Source organism: Rhinichthys klamathensis, unplaced genomic scaffold (genome assembly GCF_029890125.1).
Source record: "Rhinichthys klamathensis goyatoka isolate OS25496 unplaced genomic scaffold, OSU_Roscu_1.1 h1tg000169l_1, whole genome shotgun sequence".
NCBI classification, from domain to species: Eukaryota; Metazoa; Chordata; class Actinopteri; order Cypriniformes; family Leuciscidae; genus Rhinichthys; species Rhinichthys klamathensis.
In genome coordinates this window covers 3060040-3082546 of record NW_026606700.1, presented here as the reverse complement: position 1 = coordinate 3082546, position 22507 = coordinate 3060040, and the positions used below count along the sequence as shown (strand labels likewise).

General features: G+C 37.7%; 1 protein-coding gene across 8 annotated transcripts in view; it reads right to left on the bottom strand.

The window, feature by feature from the left end:
- dab2ipa (DAB2 interacting protein a) overlaps positions 1 to 22507 on the bottom strand; it is a 112185-nt gene that overhangs the window by 19601 nt on the left and 70077 nt on the right. For 3 of the 8 annotated variants that reach the window (XM_056259707.1, XM_056259711.1, XM_056259710.1), the window contains 3 exons: positions 10885 to 11041; positions 6337 to 6435; positions 5556 to 6110 (listed from right to left, as the gene is read on the bottom strand). In XM_056259707.1, the coding sequence (XP_056115682.1) occupies positions 5556 to 6110; positions 6337 to 6435; positions 10885 to 11041 (811 nt within the window). Of the gene's footprint in view, positions 1 to 5555; positions 6111 to 6336; positions 6436 to 10884; positions 11042 to 13772; positions 14120 to 18036; positions 18343 to 22507 lie in introns of those variants that run through there. The other 5 variants (XM_056259715.1, XM_056259714.1, XM_056259712.1 and 2 more) reach the window with 5 other exon arrangements.

Genomic DNA, 22507 nt, shown 5'->3' with positions numbered 1-22507 from the left:
AATGATTATTAAATATGATTAGGCAGTATTAAACTGATTTTGGTTAGTGCTGGTTTAGGGCTTGTGGACAAGCACAGTCTTGCTATTTACCAGATTCCACCAGAATCAAAAACACAATCTGGTGACATCCTATGAAAAGAGACGAAGGATCCATGTGGGTGGTGCTGTGCTACTGCTGTCAACAGAATCTCCGTAAAGGACACGGACGTGTGTGTGTTTACAGCTGGCTGTGATTTCTGCTGATTTCAGCTCTGGCGTGTGATCAATGATCTGCAGCAGATGTATGTCTGTGTTTTGAGAGATAGTGTCTGAGTCATTATTGCACGTCTCCACAAGCACCCTTCAGAGGATTTTGTCTCCTAAGCAGGTGTCCATTAACAATCGAAACAGTTGCACCTTATATATTACACCTTATATAAACAAGAACAAGACTGTACCGCACAAAGCTCTCTAAACCATCACCGGTGGGATCAGGTGATAAGGGCATATCTGAGCTGTTCTCTTCCCAGTCAGGCAGAGGTACATTGTGGTTATGACACCGAGAGGATCAAATGAGACCCAGTTTCTGGAAAAGCTCTGCGTCTTTGGCAGCAGTCACAGCACTCGGTATTCAATTAGGACGCAAGATCTTAACACAGTGAGCTGCACTCAGCGCCCGCTCGCTGATGAGACTTATCCGTAGTCACTACTAATCAGACACTATCGAGTGCAGTGCATCTTCCTCGGCTCGCCTGTCACATCCCATCATGCCTGTCTATAGCTTAGCACCACAATCTGCAAAAAACTATAGGGTTTTATGAAATATGGAGTACTAGTGCAGGTTTTACTGGATACTAGGCAGAACACACTGTGTAATGCGTATTATTTTTTAAGCAAACAATGCATTTGAAACAGTATCCAGCTATAAATGCTCAAGGTAGTATTGTTGTCGCATGGTCTGATTAGGTTGCATGAGTGGTGCCCAGTTAAAGGTGGGGTAAGCGATAGCCAATCAGCATTAGGGGGCGTATGACGATGGAGGAGAGAGAACGAGCAAGAGGGAGATTTGAAGAAAGACTTTAACCCACATAACCCATTCTGGTTTCACTCTTCTAAGGAAACATGCAATTTTTTGTCTTGGAGAACAAAAAAAAAAAACAGGCCTATGCTGCGTCTCAATTCGCCTACTTATACTACGCCCTAAAAGTATGTACTCTTTTTGTGAAGAAAAAGTGCACACTTTTGAGTGTGTAGCAGAAGAGTAGACAAGCTTTGGGACATACATACTACATACAATTGCGTCTTTAATGGTTGCTCTCTGTCGCATTCTGTCACAGTAAACTGGCCTGTCAATCATCTTGTCACAAGTCAAAATCCTCTACATTGCATTTCCTACCGTATCGGAGAGAAATGCAGAAGCGTTGATCTGCAGTCGCGGGTCTTTCATGTCACTCTCCTCATATTCATGCATAATGACGCATTTAAAAGGTTAATGGTCAAACGGATCTTTATAAAAGTCCACATTGTTATTACAGATGAAATATAACACGGATAACATTAAATAAATATTTTTCTATCAGGTTAAACTTTGATTAGTCACTCAAACCTTTATCTAAACCTCTCACCGTCGGTCGCACATATCCACCATGTTATGTAGGTTTTTTTTAACACTTTTTACTCGTGTTTGTAATTCCTCCTCCAAAGCGCAATGGGTTGTGGGTACGGTAATATTAGCTGATAGTGTGCATGGATCCACACTTCGAAAATCCACCGGAAATAGTAGACCATCCGGGGACTTCTGGCATACTCTTTTCAACATACTATGCTTTGGGACACACTTATTTTAATCTCACATACTGTTTAGAATGGATACTATAGTGTGGACATTGAGACGCAGGGCTACAGACTTTATATCACAGACATTTGAGGGTGGGTTTTTTTAATTTGGTACACTAAGTAAACACTTAGTAACCACCCTGAACACCCTAGCAACAACATAGCTACACAATATAATTTACTCAGAATGAAACAACTACATAGAAACACCCCTGGCAACCGCCCAAAACACCTCAGCATCATTGTGGCAACTTGTACAAAAACACACAAAAAATAAAATAATTATGCTATAATTTGGCTATTTCACAAATTTCTATTTTTGTCATTTTTCAAAAGCAGACAGGTACAATACACACAGTGTGTGTGTGTTAAACTAGAGCAAAACAATAAATAAAAATCAGCTCACCTAAAATGAAATGATGTAAACCTCAGTCTGTTGTAAAACCTGACACAACCAATTTGTTTTTGCTGCATGTTTTTTTTTTCATTATACACAACCAATAAAACTGAAATCTGTGGCCATCTTAAAATGCTGTGTATTCACATAGGCCATACACTCATTATGATACTTATGGTATGTATATGATCCATGTTTCACACATTTCCTGCTGTCCAATAGCCTGAGGAAGGGTTGTTAATGTTCTGTTTAAGCTTCACGCTTACAGCGGTTTGAGGCAGGCATGAATAAGTAAGCAGTGACTTGTTAAAATGGCAGTGTGTGCTCTTGAGAGTCCGTTCACCCTCAGAGGCGATCCAGTAATGACCCCTGTCCCACAGGCCCCGCCTCCCTAGTGCACAGCCCTGCTGATAAATAATCTTTCAGACTTGCACATTACAGCTCAATTCTTCACTGTGCGTGATCACATGAACCTGTTTGGCCCTTAAACCAACGGCTGAATTAATAAAAGCTGATTAGCATGAGGCCTGACACTTGGAATTTCCCTCGGGACAAACCCTGAGCGGACACATTGGCTCTTTATGTGGGGTTAGAATCGTGAATCTCCCCCATCTGGCTAACACCCTTACATTTTTAACACTGTTTAACCCTTAACACGTTACATTTTTAATAAAGCATTTAAATGTAAATATGTAAATTGTATCAGTAATGCTTCAAATGTCTATATACAGTACAGTATATATTCAGAATATAACACAGACACACTATATTGTATGCATTTTATACTAAATACATACTGTATATGGACATTTAAATATTTACCATTCAGAGTTAGAGTTAAGAGCATCAAAAGATGTTTGATACATTAATAAAGTAAAACTCAAATGCATTGGCTTTTCAAAACTACTTTACAAATTTGATAGCTGCTTATTAGATCAATAAAGGTAAATATGACAACACATTATGGAGAGCTCATCATTCTACAATTCAATTTTAAAACGAGATGCCCCATACAGTTAGATATTATTTCAATCATCTGCTATCAGTACATAATCAAGCTAATTAGTATTCATTATTGAATTCATGCAGACCTGCAGACAAAGACAGGAAGCTGTGGAATCTAGGGAGTAAATCAATGCACTTTATTTACAGTAACCAGGCTTCAGCTAATAAACGACAATGCACTGGCTGACCAGCTCTGGCCTTGTATAATGAGAGACAATGCAGTCCCTGACCAATCAACTGCTTCATAATGAAAGACTGTGGCCTTATTGACTTAAAGTTCTGCTGTAATGACAGACCAGCCACTTCGTTGATTGTCTGAAAAATGATATAAGTGTTCTGCAAAAACTGGCACTTAAGAGCTTGAATTGTGCGTTTTGATGAAAATATGTTGAAAAAGTAACAGATTAGGCCTGCTGAAAAGGACAGAATCAATTTTTCATTCAACACAACCTGGAACATAAACACCAAAAAGCAGGGTACTTCTCATCGAGCACATTTAAACACAGGACACATTGTGCTTAGGGGTTGTATTATTACATTGCACAGACTCAAATCCCAAATAAGCCTAGAGTGGCACTCAACAATAATGCGATCGCATATTCTAGACTAGAGAACTGGACGGCACATTGTTGAACGGGTCCATTATGATGCAACAATGCCTCGGATTGGCGTCAGAGTGCTGCAGCAAAAAAAGCAATCACAAAACAACTCTTTTCTCGCAGCATTTGATCAATAATGACAGATGAGTGACAAAGCGTCAGACGGTGGGCTTTTGTGTGTGATGTCAGCTGATTTATGGCGAGTATCAGAGCTGTTCGTGCTCAACTTAATGAGGGCAATCATAGCGCTCAGCACTCCCGTGATTAAATGAGGGAAAACGGGCCACGTCTCTATTATTCTTCTCTGTCAATGACGCTTTTCGCAGTTGGACATTTGGTGGCGTTTAGAGTAAGGGCTAGAACGTTCTGTGCTGTGTTTTTTTTTAGTAACACTCACAGCTGTTCAAATGCTTCATTTTAAGAAGAAAAAAATGAATTTATTCTTTCAAGACACATCTAAGACAACATCCAAAATAACATACAGCTATTGAACTCAATATAGCACAATGATTGTTGAGTCTTTTATCTCGACGTCATGTCACCCTCTCGTTCGCTTGCCAGCAAACAGCATCCGTGAGAGACTATAATTAAATAATCTTCCTAGAATACAGTCAATCAACACGTTTACTTTTGAAGTCAACATGAAAATCAAGTGTAGAGTTAGTTCTGGCAGGTCACGTCAGTCAAGCTCGCATCAGAGGACTCTCAGCAGATCCACGTCTACCTACTGTATAGGAATACGACACCTATCACAGCATCCCTATATATAAAGCCCATTCAGTATTATCAGCAGCTTTATCACGTTGCTCAGGAGCTAATTACCCTCCCCCATCCCCAGCTCCTCCTCTCGTCCAGTCAGGACTTGGCCTTTTGATATTCCTCTTTGAACCAGACAAATTTTTCTTGAATTATGCTGCATATTAAATGATTGTTATCTGCAAAACATTTATGTTGGTTCAGTTCTTTTACCCTAAGGGGGGTTATCGCTGTTCTCCATGCTCTTATCCATGCTAGGCTGCATGAGTTCTTGCCTAGGTCAGAAGAACAGAACCATACTAGGGCTGCACGATATTGAAGAAAAATGCGAGATGCGATAACTACTTAAATAATGCGATATTCGATATGCGATACTATGAAGTGTGTTAAATAAACTTGAATTATCCTTAAAATATATTTAAAATTATATAACCTACATACGTGTTTCACAATCTGTTTTTGACAAGAAAACATCACTATAACTTCTGAAAGTGAACAGCAGTGTTTTAGTGTAGCATAAGAAGTGTAAATCAGTGTAAACCACAGGGTTTAAGGTAGGCCTACATTAGGTTTATTTAACAACAGAAACTGAATAATCAAATGTAAAAATAAAACACTGTATGAATAAAATAAAATATACTGATTCTTATTAAAGCTACAAAAGTTATTTAGCCAAGTGAGTGATTTTCTCTTTGTCTTTTTTTCATGACCCCAGTTATTGCAAGCTGTTGCGATATGCATATCGATATACATTTGCGATATTTCGATAATTTCGATATATTGTGCAGCCTTAAACCATACAAATTCAAACTGTGTGAATTGTCAATCCTCTTTGACGATAGTGGTCTGGACAGAATCAGTTTTCTTTGAAATAATGTGCACCAATAAGAGCAGGAATCTGCATTTATAAAGTAAATGGGGGTTAATTTTGATTTCAAGTTGACTTTAAAGAGACAGAGAAGCATACAACACAATTGTCTTACCTTGGCCTTGCCTGTGCTTTGTAAGATATGGACAAGTGCACAAGCCATCTCTTCTTTGTTCTTCACACTTAAAGCTGGCTCCAGCACTGAGCACATCAACATATAATTGTTAGTAATATACTCTGCAAACTCCTTGTACAGCTCCATGGGAAGGATGCTCATGCTCTGATATCGGGATTTCATTCGGACCATAGGTCCCGGACTCTTTCCTTTGTTGGGATTCGGCGTGCTCACGGAATACCATTTCTCCACAAACTGTCGCCCGGTGACCGCCGCCATGGGGATATTGACCAGGCCCACGTAATTATTTTTGTCCTTCTTTTTCTTTTTATCTGTTTCCTTGTAAAGATGCACAGTGATACTCTTGACTGAGGGCAGGTTGTTGAACTCAAAGTGTTCGCCCCAGAAAACATTGTCCGTTTTGAGTTTGCAGGTAGTCCGTGCATATAATGTGTCATCCAGACAAAGTTCACAGAAGTATTTTTTCTTTGCCGGCAAGTCCTTGGCTTCGATAATCCAACATTTCAGCATGTTTTCCACCCGACGGGTGTTATCCTGTGGAATATGAAAAAAGAAAACACTGCATGTTACATCGGCCTCTGCAAGCTGAAGAAAGATAACCCCCGTGTGTACTTTCAAAAGTTAAGCCCGGTTAATGCAGAGAAGTCGATCAGAAACAGTCAATATGTGAGACAGGATATATGAAAAAGTAACATGCTGACTGGCTTAAACCTCATCTCGTCTAGAATTACACAGGATTCAGATGAATCATCCAGTCTACCTTGTTGGGATGCACGGCACGTCTCAAATTCTCCATCCATTTGTCTCTCTCGGCAGCCGATCGACATGAGAAGCATTTGCTTCCTGTTGAAGTAGTTACCTGCAATTACAGATTACAATTGTTACAATTTGCAGATAAGTGCATGAAGTGAGCTAGAAAGGAATGTAATGCAGATCAGGCAGATGGTGGACATGAGCAGAGAAATCTACAGCACTCAATCAATGAAGCGTTTCCCAGGGGTGGAGAACAATTACATTTGAAGAAAGAATAAAACTATCAAATAGCCCAATCAGACAGAATGCACTTAAATCAAATGTATTAGCAGGATCACATGTGATATCAGAGAAAAGTGATACAAGCGGAGGCCTTTTACAAATATTCTTTTTATATCGAAAATTCAATCTGAAAAGACCATCTGTTCACAGTTGCACCATCCAGGTGACTACAAAAGTACGTTTGAATACAGAGAGGTGAATTCACTAAACAGTTGCAATACTTTTGCATGCTGTAATGCAGCCAAACATTGCTATGATAATTGAAAACCCATCCAGTTTAACCAGGTGCTATCTGCGTTTGACTCCTTTTGTATTTAAATATGCATTTACATTTTATTTGAAATAAATGTTTAAAATAAGTAATTACAAAAAATTAAGTAATAAATATTAAATAAAAAAAGTAAATAAAATTCATTCATATTAAAAAAGGGAAACATTAAGTAATATTTTAGTAATATATTCATTTAAATTATACTAGAAATAAGAGGTAATTGTTGAATATAGTAAAAAAAAAAAAAAAAAAAAAAATGAAGCAATTGCGAAATAAAGTAATATTTCATTTTGAATTATATTTGAAATAAATATTTTAAAAAGTAATAGCAAAATGTAATACAATTTAAAATAAATAATATGGGCAAAATTAAGTTATATCTATTTTAGATTTTTAAATAAGTAATTGTAAACCTACAAAAATAAATGTAAATACAAAATAAGTAACTGCAATATTTAAATGAAGTAACTGCTAAAAAACAGCTTTTATGTAAACAGGGTTGCTGCACATTTAATTTTAAATCAAACGTAAGACTTTAAGACTTTTTTTTACCTCTTTGAGACAGTATTCTAATTCTAAAAATCTAAATAATTCTTAATTAATTTGCCTTCATTCCCATTGCACCTAATTAACGTCTTGCAGCATAAATTGCTTGGCTTCATCGCTGTCATTAGTTGTGACGTACATCACTGTGACGTACTACGTAAAAAAAAACCTACGTAACAAAGTCAAGTTGCGAACTGGGTAGGCTACTACCAAAGACTTGGTGCTACACCTAAACGCACATGTTTTTCGATCAGATTTAAGACCTCACCTTAAATTTTTATGTCTAGTAGAAAAATACTAACATTTAAGACTTTTTGTGATATATTGAATTGCAGTCCAATTCAATTTATAATTTTGACTGTTATAATTGTAGTTTGAATGACTGAATAAACAGAGAAAACAGCATAGTCCATGGACCTCTGGCTGACCCCTGCAGAACTCCTACTAACTGTCTCATTTTTTCCAGCTGGCGTCTGGTGCTGTGTAACAGTCATCAGCTCCATGTGAACTGGCCTCTCGAAACTCACCGCTAGTGAGCAGAGAGAGAATGAGAGGAGATGTTCAGACAGATGGGACAGGCTCTTTCGCACCCTATCGGGCAGGGGATGCAAAGAGACAGGAAGGCCCTTCTGATCTTAAGATCTGCATGCAGATGCCTGATCCAAGTTAACTGTCACCAGGGGTGTAAAAAAATCCATCATTTCAGAAGTGAGGGGGACAGAAATGTCAAGTGTAATCCCAGTTGTTTTTGACTGGTTTTATTTTTTCCTATCTCTTGCTTTTAATTGGCTAAGGAATCAAATACAGTGCTGAACAATAACCAATAATTTGTAGTATATAGTTTCTATACTGTAATAAAGGCTATGTTGATTAGCACTGCATTAAGCATACTTTATTGTTATGAAAAACACACATAAACCATATATTGTGTGGTGCAAGTGTGTGTTTATTGTTTTTAGGTTTTATAAGTCAAAATGTTCCTGCTTTTTATTCAGCTACAGTGATAACTGGATGCCTTGTCCATATTAGAGATTTTCTGGAACATCACAAGTTATTACTTCTATGACTCCATTTTGGACTTTCTGCGAGAGACTTCCAGTATGAATAATAATAATTCATTACATTAATATAGTGCTTTTCTCTGCACTCAAAGCGCTTTACAGAGAAGGTGGGAATCTCCCCAACCACCAACAATGTACATCATGATCCACTTGGATGATGCGACGGCAGCCATATTGCGCCAGAGCTCCCACCACACACCAGCTTACTGGTGGAGAGGAGACAGAGTGATGAAGCCAATCATTATATAATATAAGGATTATTAGGAGGCCATGATGGACAGAGGCCAAGGGGCAAATTTGACCAGGATGCCGGGGTTAAACCCCTACTCTTTCGAAGGACATTGGATTTTTAATGACCACAGAGAGTCAGGACCTCGATTATTAAATGTCTCATCAGAAGGACGGTGCTTGTTACAGTATAGTGTCCCCGTCATTATGGGGCGTTATGACCCAGACAGAGCACGGGGTGAGCACCCCCTGCTGGCCTCACTAACACCTCCTCCAGCAGCAACCTAGTTTTCCCAGGAGTCTCCCATCCAGGTACTAACCAGGCTCAACCCTGCTACTTCAGTGGGAAACCAGTCTTGGGCTACAGGGTGATATGGCTGCTGGCTATGAAACAGACATTGCATGAGAGTGTTCCATAATGTTCACATCACCTCGTTTTGGATAAAAAATAAAACATCAGGTCATGCATAGACTATCTTGTCGATTTGAATTTAAATCTAGATTTAATTACATTGGCTCCGAAAAAAGTGCAAAGTGCAAAACATATTGCTCCTTAAGTAATTTTAAAGTACAGTATTTAGCTATTTTTAATCTAAAACAGTAGCATGACTGTAGTTTAACTGCTTAAAATTATGATTAGCTTGTTGTTTCAAAGTAACTGTTACAAAGTGGCTTTGAAGGTAGTTTTGTGTGCTTTTTAGAGCTTGACAGCCTGTGGAGCAGCATGAACATTTTCAAAATCCCTCCTTTTGTGTTCCACAGAAGAAAGAAACTATACAGGGTTGGAAGTGTATGAGGGTGAGTAACTATTACTAATATAAAAAAATATTATAAAATATTATAAAAATGTACATTTTATTTTATTTTAAACATTTGAAATATTACATAAAAAAATTAGTGCTGTCAAACGATTAAAATATTTAATCGCATTAATGTCATAGTTAACTCGCGCTTAATCACAATTAATCGCACATTTTTATCTCTTCTAAATGTCTCTTGATTTCTTTTTGTCCCATTATTTTTTCTCATTTTAATGCTCTTTTCAACATGGAAAAGTGGATCGGCTTGCTTTGTGCAAATGTTTTTTATTGAAAACAACATTGGCATATACTGTGATAAATTTCACACTAACATTCTCACTAGGAGCAAATAACCTCTCACACAATGTAACACTGTCCATCAATAAAAGGGTGAAAGAAATACTGACGAGGTACTGATATTGACGAGGGGGCGGAGAATTCGCATCAGCTGTGTGTGTGTGTGTGTGTGCTTGGCCATCAAGTGGTATTTCAGACTGGACGTGCTGCGATGATGATAGCTCGGTTCACAACGACAAAACACACAGATCACTTTGGTCTTGTCAATGGAACCATTTGGCAACTTTTTAAAAGTAAACTTTCCATTCAGAATCTTATTGGCATCCATTTCGGCGTCTCGCGCTTGTCATCCACTCAAAACATAACGTTAACCTACTATTTGGCCGGCTCACAAGCCTAAACAAGTGTGTGCGGCGCCGGCGTCGTGCCTGTTGTTTTGTTTCCGGTCTAGCTAGATCCGCTTGCGCTTTGGTCGACGAAGCAAAACGTCCTCACGCGGCGCAAGCCATTGAAATGAATGGGTTTCATAGCGCAGCGCCGCGCATGCCGCGTCCTGTTGCAAAAGCATGTGAAAAAAACTACAAAGTTTGCTAGGCCAAAAAGACCGCTAATCGCGCGATAAAAAAATTAACGCCGTTAAAATGGGATTGCGTTAACGCCGTTAATAACGCGTTTAACTGACAGCCCTAAAAAAAATACATATATATATATATATATATATATTTATTTATTTTGAGGTGAGTTACTATTCCTTTAAGGAAACCTGCATGCTGATACCAGATCATAGTTTTCTTTGTCTGCACCCTTTGACCTTGTAATTATAAGCATCTGGTTTAAGTGAGGCTTCCCTGTAGCACACGTGAAAATCATCCAGTAACTTGACCCGTGGCCCCTCAATGATTTAACTGTGGAGCAGCTAGATAGCGCTGCTATTTTCAGCTAATGGCCTTGATGAAGTTTTAATGGGCCTTTGCTGCGTGCTATTTTGAGACTTGTCGGACATTAAAAGTCATTTTCGCAATTAATACAGAGCTGTGGGTTCAACAGGGCAGTAAGATCAGCCGACTCACCTCAAAGCAGAAATCCTGTCCCAGGATGCTGCTGTGCACAGGTTTGATGAGCACTTCCTCCTCCATACTAAGATCTAGAGCTTCAACTGCACTGCTGGGGCTGAGCAACGACTCGTGAGACCGCGATTCCTTCAGCCTCGGCATCAGATGGGATCTACTGGAGCGAAACAGGAAGAGAGGAACACATGCATCAAGGTTAGGTTTCTTACAAGCATCCAATAGAGTCGAACAGGCATTTGTAGTTTATTAGAAGTGAGATGCAATGTGATCTGAAACTAGTGAGCACAGCAGGAGCTGCTGATTTCTGCTCAGCGGTTCTGCTGCATCGCACACAAAAGCCAAAGCTTTCAGGCCTCGTCATGGCATACAGTATCTGACGAAGATCCTAGGGGCGGCAGCCTGGGAAATGATGAGGCCATGAGCCGTTTTCAGCAAGCTGTAATGAGCCATCAAAAAGTAGTGTCGCTTAATTGGAAGTGAGGTGTCTCTCACATAGGAAATGGAAAACAAAGTTTGCCCTCCAGGTGGTTGACCTTCACTCGGACTGTTTGAACGAAACCACTGAGGACGTGATGAGTTGACTAATACTGCCACAAAAATGAAAAAGGAAGTAGCACACATACACAAATTAAAAGGTGAAAAGGAAGTGTTTACTGGATGTGTGACTTGTCTTCTCCACGTTTCCTTAGGAAAGAACATCTCTTAATTGTTTCTTTTAGACAATAATGAGATTAGGAGAGAGAGCAAATGAAGTCTGCTGTCTGTGAGAGACTCACACCTAATCCTTTACCTTCATTTCTAATTTTCTTTTCTTCTTGGTCTGTTTTTGTATGACTCTGCTGAACCAATGGCGTTTTACTGTCCATTGGTCACGCCTTAATTTTGCCATTTCCAGTATTAGTATCTAGTTAAGTATTGATTCCTTCTCATGAGCATTTAATAGTTTTTGACTTTTCAGTGCGAGTTACATTTCTTTTTTGGCCCATTTTACCTGTAAAAGAAAACCTGCTTAATAATTATGCACACCTGAATATAAGGCGTTTTTCACTTCCAGCCTTCCTTAACAATTATATATCACTTATAAATGATTAAATACACAATTAATAGTAGTTATTAAGATTGAAGTGGTTTGAAATTGGTAAAATGTGCTTGGAATTTTTTTTTTATCCTGCCAGTCCTGCTCATCCTGCCAATTACAGTTCAGTACAGCCCAGAAAGGAGGAAAATGTGCAACCGAATAGATTTTTTTTTTTTTTTTAAATGAGTACTTAGATAATGAGTTGAGATAACAGATGATGGAATTACACAGCCTCAGAGACACTGCTGCTAACAGAAAACAAAGATGGCAGATCAAATTATGAGTTATGAAATTGTAAAAACTCCCTTGGAAAATTCTCAAAAAAGGCCCATTTTGCTATCATGGTCCCTGACAGTCAGAATAGGGTGTAAAATAACAAGAAATATGGATTTTTTTTTTTGAAGAATGTACAGAGCATCAGTCAAGGACTATGTAAAAAAAACTCATCTCAGTCAAATCTCACAGAAAGATGACCAGATTATCTTCCTGTTCCACTGTTCATTCCTGACATGTATTAGATAAGTCAAGCAAGTGCTTCTCTGGTCCTGTGTGCTTTCAAAAGTTTGACGAATGACACACTGTGGACTGTAGGCTGATATTAAAACTCATGTAATGTCCCTCTAGCGACTCTGCCAGTGGTGTCAGCAAATCCACAAATGACCCGAGGCGAACATATGTTTGCTCCAAACATTGACTAAAATGACAAAGAAACCTACTTTATGCATTGACAGAATGACCGATAAGTGCAACAAGGCTGCAAAAATATGTGCTTCATAGCGAGAGAAATTTCTATAGACCCTATCATTTACACATATATTATATATACAAATGAAAAAAAATATTTTATATATATTTAAAGCGACTATAGCACAGGAAATAATGGATGGACGGATTGCTAAATGTTGCAAAACTTGCAACATCTATATGATCAGCACACACAATGAATGCACTTCTGTAAACTGCTAAGCCACAGGCTGCTCCAAACAAGAAAGTAGAATTGTTATCAAAATATTCTTTCCGGAACATTAATCACTGAAAACCACCTATTAGTAGACATTCACACCATTAAATAATGCAAAGGTCAAGTAGACAGCTGCATGGGCACAAACTTGTTCTATTTGACCATGCATGGGCTCTTCTAATCAGAGAGAGCTAGTGATGACTCAGTGATTTACACAGGTTGAGTTTGGAAAAAAAGTATATTAAAAATCTTTGTTTTCTTATCAGCTTAACATGAAAAGAGAGAACAAGTGTACAATGACAGAAAATCTCTTCTTGGGTTGTTTGCACTTATTTTAAGAAAACAAAACGATGTTTGTATAGACTGTTTGCACAATGAAAATCTTGGATTTAAACAAGGAAATAACTAAGCCTTAACCCTACACACAACCCTCACAGAAAACATTCCGCATTTTTACATTTTCAAAAAAACATCATTGGGATGTTTTCCTCATGGAGACCAAAAAATGCCCCACAACGTAGGAAATACCTGAACCACACACACACACACACACACACACACACACACACACATATAGAACCTTATATTTGGACCACGATGAACATGGAATTTATTTTGGGAACTGATACTGTATTGCTTTATTCAGCTTTATATCTACATCATGATCAAAAAACAAAATAACCGCAAGGTTTTCAGTAAAAAAAAACCCCTCTATATTGCAGGTTACAGTCCAACATTCCAGCTAATCTGTTAATCCCAGCAAACCCAGTGTTAATAACAATAATTTTCACTAGAACCGCAGCCATCAAGATTATAAAAACAGGAAGAAGAACCATTTCCCAAACTTACTTTTTACTATTCTGATTCAGCATGGTCCCAGAGCAAAACAAAACAAGTCCAGAGGCTGCAAGAGAAGCGAGCCAGTGCAGTGATTATCCTTGATTTTTCTGCAAGATATCAGACGCCATGGCTTGGAAACCGTGTTCACTGTACAGCGCTCTGCCGAAAACATTCAGAGCGAGGGAGTGCCTTGGTCTCCGAGCACCCTAGGGAACAATCTGTTGCATCTTGAACACACCCAAATCCATTTTCAAGGAGTTCTATTTTAAAAAAAATACTGCTCTCGCTTTCAGAGCAGGGATTTATGGATCGTTGCTGCAGTTCTTGTTGAGTTTGAAATATTAAGCTTTAAAAAGATATAAAGATTCATAATTATCTGATGAATTACATAATTAAAGGTTATAAGCAATCAGCAATTGAAAGTCTCCACTGTCTCACTGCACTAAAAATCCTTATAAGAATGATGACACTAAACAGCCAATTATTCAAAAAGCACTTCCAAATAGGTTTCTTTTTAAGTATGTCTTTATGAGCTAATAATAAGGAAGGAAAGAAGGATAGACAGCAGCAGATTGTGGACTCCGCAGACCTCGCATGCTGTAATTAAATTCATGTTGTGGAGTGCAGCCTGCCGTCTGGTCTAAGATTGTGTCCTATATCTGTGGTTGACTGTGTACCGTGTACTCCGCCTCCAAAGGTTCCCACACTCCCCAACAGGAAGCGGTCCTCCCTCGAGATCTCTGCTCCAAATAGGAAATGACTGCCAAGGAAACCAGCAATACAAGCAAGATTTTTAGGAGAATGACAATGGCTCACTGAACCTGGCATACAGTGCTGTTTAACGGAAACTTTCCATACTTACAATATCATTTATACCCCCAAAGGTCACACGCACATAAAATGCACTACTTTTCAAACGTTTAGGGTCAATAAGGTTTTTTCTTTGAAAGGAATGAATACCTTTATTCAGCAAAGATGCTAATTTTTTTTTAGAAAAATACATTTATAATATTAAAAATATTTATATTTCATATAAATGTGTGTATCGATTTGATGTTCACATTACCCTTATTTTTGAGGCTTAAATAATGAACAAGCTAAGATTTCAAAAGCTAAAAATGTATTGGAGTATACAATGACAAAGTATTCATATTATCCATTATCCCATAAGGGCAATATATACACAAGCTACACATCAAAACAAAGTAATAAAATGCCTTAGTGTGAACTAGATCAGCAAGCTCATGTAAACAAAAACAAAAATCCTACTAAACCACTCATTTTATAATCAGAAAAACATTTGGGAGCTCAATGACCAAAGTAATTATTCAGCATCCGATAATACCCTGGTACATATCTTATTACTGCATTTCAACAGCTGTGTTTGTGTTCACAGATGAATAGTTACATAATCTCAACACTATCGATGGGGTCACTCCTAAAGCCTCTTTTCAAAGAAGCTTATTTGGGTGATTCTTGGGGCATGGAATGTTTCAGGTTTTTTTGGGAGAAAGTTGGAGATAAACAAAACAAGTGTCCTGGACGTTTATTTTAAAATATATAGTTTCTCTATAGTATTATCATTATAGTAGTGGTGTAGACTCTGCTATTCATTTATATTTAGAACGATTTTTTAGAACTATGTATTTTTCTCCATCATCCTTAATGCCAAATACCAAGAAGTCAACACCAAGAATTTAGCCCATAAAAATGCATGTATACAAATATAAAATAATTACACCAATTTAAATAGTTTGGGATAAAATATATCATATCACACCGCTGTCACATGTCACCAGTGTTGGGTGTAATGCATTACTATTTAATTACAGTAATTTAATTACCTTTCCCTTGTAAAAGTAGAGTAAGGGATTAGTTTGAATTTTTCTGTCATTTAATTACAGTTACTTTTGATGTAATTGCACTAAATACTAATAGACAATAGAACAATTCTATATAAAACAATAGTAGATTTAACATCAAAATTTTACGTCTAATGTTAAAATGTATGTTTTTTGTAATTGTAACCTTCTCCCTTTAAATTACTTTGGTCAGTTCAAGAATAATGTATGCAATTTTATATGATTTTTTTTTTTTAATTAAAAGAGTCGTATAGAATCAAGATCAAGTATATCCTTTTATAGTTCAGCTGGTCGAGGTTGATATGGGATTTATAAAGTAATTAGTAATAAGTAATAAGTAATGCAATACTTTTTGGAGAGAGTAATTATTACAGTAATCTAATTATTACATGGTTGAATATGTAGTTATTAACTAGTAATTAATGGCTTTTTTAGAGTAACACTGCATGTCACTGCTTGATATTTCAGCTACTATTTCTACCCAATTTTACCAACCCACCAGCAAGGTTTTTGATCAAGCAGAAATTACTGAAGCTCTAAAATGGTTGTGTAGAGGGAGGCAATTAAAATGGAATGGTATTTCTGCACTAACCTTGGTGAAAATTAATCTGCTATGTGACAAGGTTTTTGAAATAGTCATGAATTTTGAGGGTCCTTAAAAATCCTTTACACAACTTCTGATAATGGCTTTGAATTCATGCAAAGTGCCAAACCTCGCTCTTAAAGAAGCCATTAACAGATATCTACAAAAAAAAAAAAGAGTAGAACCTGAATATGTATTTTGTCCTCAGCATTGCACATTCACACTTCCTGATGGAAAAAAAAAATCTATGTGAATAACACCTTTTTCTAGTGAATAATCTGGGTATATACACCAAAAGTGCTACTTAAAAAAAGTTGTACATTTGATTATTAACGTACATTTTCTATGTACGGGATATCGTACAGGAAATCATAAAATGTATTTATAGTTTTGACTCTTAATTGGATGAGCCATCATAAAATGCAGACAAATACAAATCTGTGAGCTCACATTCTAATCTACATGTATATTAATGCACAAAATCTACATTTATAGTGCCTCTGTGGTTTAGAGCAGCAAATGCATCATGCAACAACTGTGGTGGTAAAAGGCGATTCTGCATGGGTAAAATAATCTATATCAAATTACATTATTTGCAACAGTTTATCTGATACTAATAAATAAACTACTAAATGAACAAAAACTACTGTTTTTTATCATTTAGAGACTGCGGAGTGATACAAGACAACAGCTATAAAGCAAATCAAACAACAGTCAGTTATACAGTTTAGTGGTCATTATACAAAATTATTTGCCTTCAGAATGCAGTCAAATGCTACAATTGACCAATCAGAATCAAGTATTCCAGGTTGTGATACACATACTATGCTTATACCATAAATACTGTTGCGATGCTTTTTAACTTTTCAAACAACTTTAAGTTAATTTGTGATCACAAACACATCTAATACAGTTTCATGAAATAAATGAGACCGAATGTGTTATGCCAAATTCCTATGTATAAATATTTACTTACAGTACATATCTAATGAGAAAAATGACGTATGATGTGTCCAGCAGTATGTGTATAGACAACATGTTTATAGACTGAATTAATTCATTTCTTTGCCAATAAATGTTTGGATTAATCACTGTAGTAATATAAAACAATACTCTCATTATGTATAATAAATACTACACAGATTCATGACATATTCTCAGTCTGCACCAAGAAGTTTCACAATAACACACTCTCGTAAATACACACCTACACTAAATCACTAAATCAAATATACAGATGAAAGTATAAACTGCTAATATCTATATTCTGCCATCGCATCTCGACATACATACATCATCAGATTTGCCCATCTGACATAGAGAATGCTGGGATGTCAAACAGGACGTGTTGCCACCCAGTAAAAGGGTGGAATAACGGATCTCATTATATCAATACACAACCTGACAGTGCCATTAAATAAGCACCTCTACAGCCACCTGACCGCAGGGTATGGCGTGTATTCCTCACCCAGCATGTGTTTTCCAACATCTGCTCCCACACAAAGGACAGAACGGGGAAGTCAAAAGCCCATGATCCGTTCATAGGGACTGAACGCCTCAGTTACCGGCCACAATCCCAGCTGACCGCAGCAGCGCGCTGTTTACCATCGATTACTGCCCTGATAATGCCGACAAAGGCTGAGGGAGCTCTGTGACTCGTCCCTCGTCTCTCTCTCTCTCGCCCTCTTTCATTCTTTCAGCATGGAAGCTCTGTAATGAGATGCCATTCAAGCACAATGCAGCGCTCCCGTAACACACTCCATCCACCAAGATCTGGATCTACAGCGTGCCTGTCAGAACCACAGGGATTCTAGCATGGACTACTCACCGGGCATGCCGTCAAGATCCCCGGTCCCCTGGCGATGAAGACAAGGATGAGGAAGGCTGCTCACAGCTCCATTTTGCTACCTCTGCTGCGGCTCAGAGCCACTGGGAACAGCGGACACACACAGCCAGCTCACACACAATCTCACAACCCCGCCTCTCTCCTCTCGCTCTGGCCTCCTTGATTTAACTGTCACACTCTCATAGAGGAGCTGCTGTAAACCCCCCACTCATATTTAAAGTGGGCCACAGATCCTTTGACAGACTGTGGGCTGTGCCGATCCCTCTCTCCCTCTCTCTCTCGTTGTGTCGGCTGGACTGCTGCTGTGTGCAACGGAAGCAGGCTGAACAGTGTGAGCTGGCCCTGCCCCCTTCCCTCTGTGAGTGTGTGTGTGTGTGTGTGTGGCCTTTGTCCTCTGGCTTTTGTGATATACTGGCTTCTTCCCTGAACTGGGAAAATCCACATCCAGAAGTAAAGACAATATTGCCATGCAGAATGCATGTTTGCTGGAAGTTAATGGCTGTTTGGGAACGTGGGTGGGTGTATGTATGCTCAGTAAACCTTGACCTGAGTAGTGTTTGCTTAAAACAATTATAGCCTGCTTTTAAGCAGGCAGTATTGCTCATTCTTAGGGTAAGGGCAGGGGTTCTCAAGTTAGTTGTTTTGTTTTTTTGGTCCACACTGCAAGTCATTTCTTAGGTTTCTAAATTGTGGTGACCCCACTCCCACATAACAGAATCAAACAACTCTTTTCATTTTATAGGCAAATTATGCACCTACGAATACCAATATATCATTATTATTAACTGTCTTGCTCATGCACCATGAGCTCTCTGTTTTAAGACGCTAAAAATGCATTTTGCAGCAAGATACCCCTGGTGAATAGCAAAGAATGTAACTAATAGATATCACCAAACTTATACAGCTGATTGATTATATTAAGAACAGCAAACATTTTTTTTTGTATTACAAGTATTCTGAAATGTGTCTAAATATGAAAATGATGCATTATCTAAACCCTTCTGTAAAAACCTTTAGAATATAGACCGGAATAAAACAGTAAAGTTTGGTGTACAAGTGCTGCTAAAGTGGAGATTTCTTGTTCAGTGCATGAGAAAAAAACCCATTTTAAGAAAGTAGCCTTTAAAGAGACGTACTGTAATTAAAATCTACATACAGAAATAGATAACATCAAAATACACTTTTTATTTTATTGCACGTTTTCTTCCCACTTCCCACACACATGTAAAGTCACATAGCCATAAATCTCACAATTGACCAGTGCAAGTTTTTTGCCTGTAGTGTCTTGCATTGATTTTAAAATGTTTTGTTTAAAACATGCTATTTGAAATGAATCTGTGAATTAGTTGTGAACATGATTTGATCAATTATGAGATAATTTTATCAGGCTTAGTGTTCAACCCACACACATTTTGTGATTAATACTCTCTATTAAGAAAATGCAGTTTAAGCCATAATTTGATGAACAACAAGAGGAGGAAGAGGGCTGACACACCACAGCCTACAGCACGTCACTTAAAACTATTAGTGTTATGAGCTTGCAATGGTGATTGAATTTAAGCATTGCTGATCCAAACAAAATAAAACAAAAAAAAAGGAAAAAAGAAAAAGAAGATTAATTAGCAATATAGAGTGAAGAATGAGACCACATTGAAAATTTGCAGTTCAAATCTATTTTATACCTGGAAATAAACAAAAGATGTTTAAGGATTTTGAAAGATTTAAGCCAACCAACTTTAGTATGTAAAACTAATCAAATAAAGATATATATATATATATATATATATATATATATATATATATATATATATATATATATATATATATCTGTCATTCACTTGTCTGAGTAAAAAAGTTGCTTGTCCGGAATTTGTTTTTTTTTGTGTGTGTTGTAAATATAATTTATTCTGAAGCAATATTCTCATCAGTGTTCAATCAGCTTTGGTACATTTAAATCTGCATATTGTAATATCTGCACCTTTAAAGGGCATCCCCCTACCCCCCCCAATCTTATTAAATGTATGCTTCATCTATCAATAAATTAAATTATTTAAAATAATAAGGCACTATAGGACTGTTACCCTAGGTAGGGCTGATCAAATGAAATCATTTACACTGAAAAGTTACAATTGCATTAAATAATGTTATGAGATTGTTTTAAATATACCAATAAGAAACGTTGGAAAGAATGATACTTTTAAACATAACACTAAAGCGCCAGTAGGATCAGTGTCACATATTCAATGTCACATTTTCAATCGTGATGGTATTCAGGAAAACAGCACTCGTCGTGTGAGGTCAACTGTATCATACAGTTCTACTCGTCAACTGTATCACGTTCAATTTTTAAAAAGTTTATCGGCAGTATGTTGTTAACTGAGTTTCTTTGTGAGCAGTGCTCATTTGTTTAGATTTCTCCTCGAGAGGCTGCGCGAGCCTCAACTGCACAACCTTGTTACCGTCAGTAATACATTTATTATCCACTATCGATCAAAACTTACAATAAATGTAATAAAATAATTCTCTCGTTTTAGTGATTTCCTAGTTATTTTTTTCTTATTAACGTTCTAATCTTGTCCGGTCGGGCAAGTAAAATTCTATTTTACTTGTCCCTTCAAAAAAATCCACCCGTCAAAGTCCCGGACAAGCGTTAATGTCGAGCCCTGTATATTTATATATATTTATGAGCAAAAAGTAAATATATATATATATATATATATACACACACAATTATGTATGTACAGCTTAGATTTAAAAAAAAGTAAATTGAGTATTCTGCTTTTAGAAGTCAACAAACTTTTTACAAGATCACATCTTACTCTTTGTTCTGTATGTGTTTGCTTTGCATAACACAGCATCTGGCTTTTAACATATTTTCCATGGAAAAATGAAAAAAAGGCCTTTATTCATCATCTATTGACTATCATCTATCATCATCTATAGAACAGACTCTATCATCTGAATGTCCATTTAGATGTAAAGATTTGCATCCATTAAACATGTTTATAAATGCAAGTTAATCAATGCATTGTATTATAGCGACTTAAGGTCCACTCTTTAGCTGAACATCTCGAGCTTATGCACACTAAGGCGTTTAAAAAGCTTTTAGGTAGAGAAACCAAAGTGGGTTCCATGTCCTTCAGACCTGAAACAATGAGGTCATGTCTTTGTTACACAGAAGTGTGACAGAAGTGTGATGTGACAGTATCCGTGCCTAGTGGGTGCAGGTCGCAGAGACACATTCAGGAATACAATTCATCGGGCGACACAATATTCATGCACTAAAACAGAGGACCTGCAGCACGGGAGAGAGGAGTTTCCTATCACCAGCTCGGCTCTCCTCCAAACTCAACCTTTAACATAATGTATCGAATGTGAGCGAGTCACCCGGCAGACAAATTAATGACATATGTTCTCGCCATTCTCCACCACGCATAGCTTTCCCCTACAGCAAGCCTGTGATTCATTTTCCAGTGTCATGTGGGTGTAGGTGTGTGTGAGCCAGCTAAGAGCAATTACTTGTCATCTTGCAGCCTCACTTAATGGTCCCGCACCTGTCTTATGGAGTTGTGGAAGTCTTTTAATATTAATTTGTATTCCTCAGAAAGGATTCCTCAAATGTAAGCTCCCTGGAGCATTTAAGCAGAATGAAGATTGCAATAACAGGGCCTGACTTCCCCACTGGCCTCTTGGATTGTCAACAGACTGAAAATAATCCTGAATGCAATGATGCAGATGTGGCTAGCTGTAGCTGCCTCTCATTTCTGTCATGTAGCCGCAGCTGGGGACTATTTTCAGGCGCTGCGTCATATCATTACGCCTGCTGCTCTCATGGTAAGGCAGTAAAGTTTCGTGATTATTACGCAGGAATGAGAGTATTGAGAGTGAGGAGTCACGTGCCGATTTGGGCGGGGTCTGAGCCGGTCGGCCATGATGGTAGGAGACGCTATCGGTTGCCAGGGGCAACGCCTTCAGAACTTCACTGAGGCGCGACTAAACATTCATCCAGAAATAGCGAAAGAGAGACAGCGCAGCTTAGTATTTGTTTACATTTTACCGATACGCCGCAGTTTCTTTGGAAGATATGGAGAAGGAAGAGAAATGAAAGGGGTTCTATCGGGAGAGAGTAAATAACAATGCTAGCCAGCTTAGAGAAACTGCTTGTCAATAAACTGACAGCAGCAAAAGCGAGCAAAGCCTGCTTTCAAAAGCAACACATTTCAGCACAGTTCGCCTTTTATTTAACACAAACGAACGAAATTAATACTCTGTTATTCAACTAGAGTTGTTTCATTTGTTATAGATATATCTGTACCGTGAAATGTTTTAAAAATACACTTTTTTTAATGACGTACGATTCGCATTGACAGGGGAATGTCCGATCTGTTCGCTTAACGTTGCACGGCAGGTGCAAATGCACGTATCTGATTCATATCAGATTTATTTCCACATA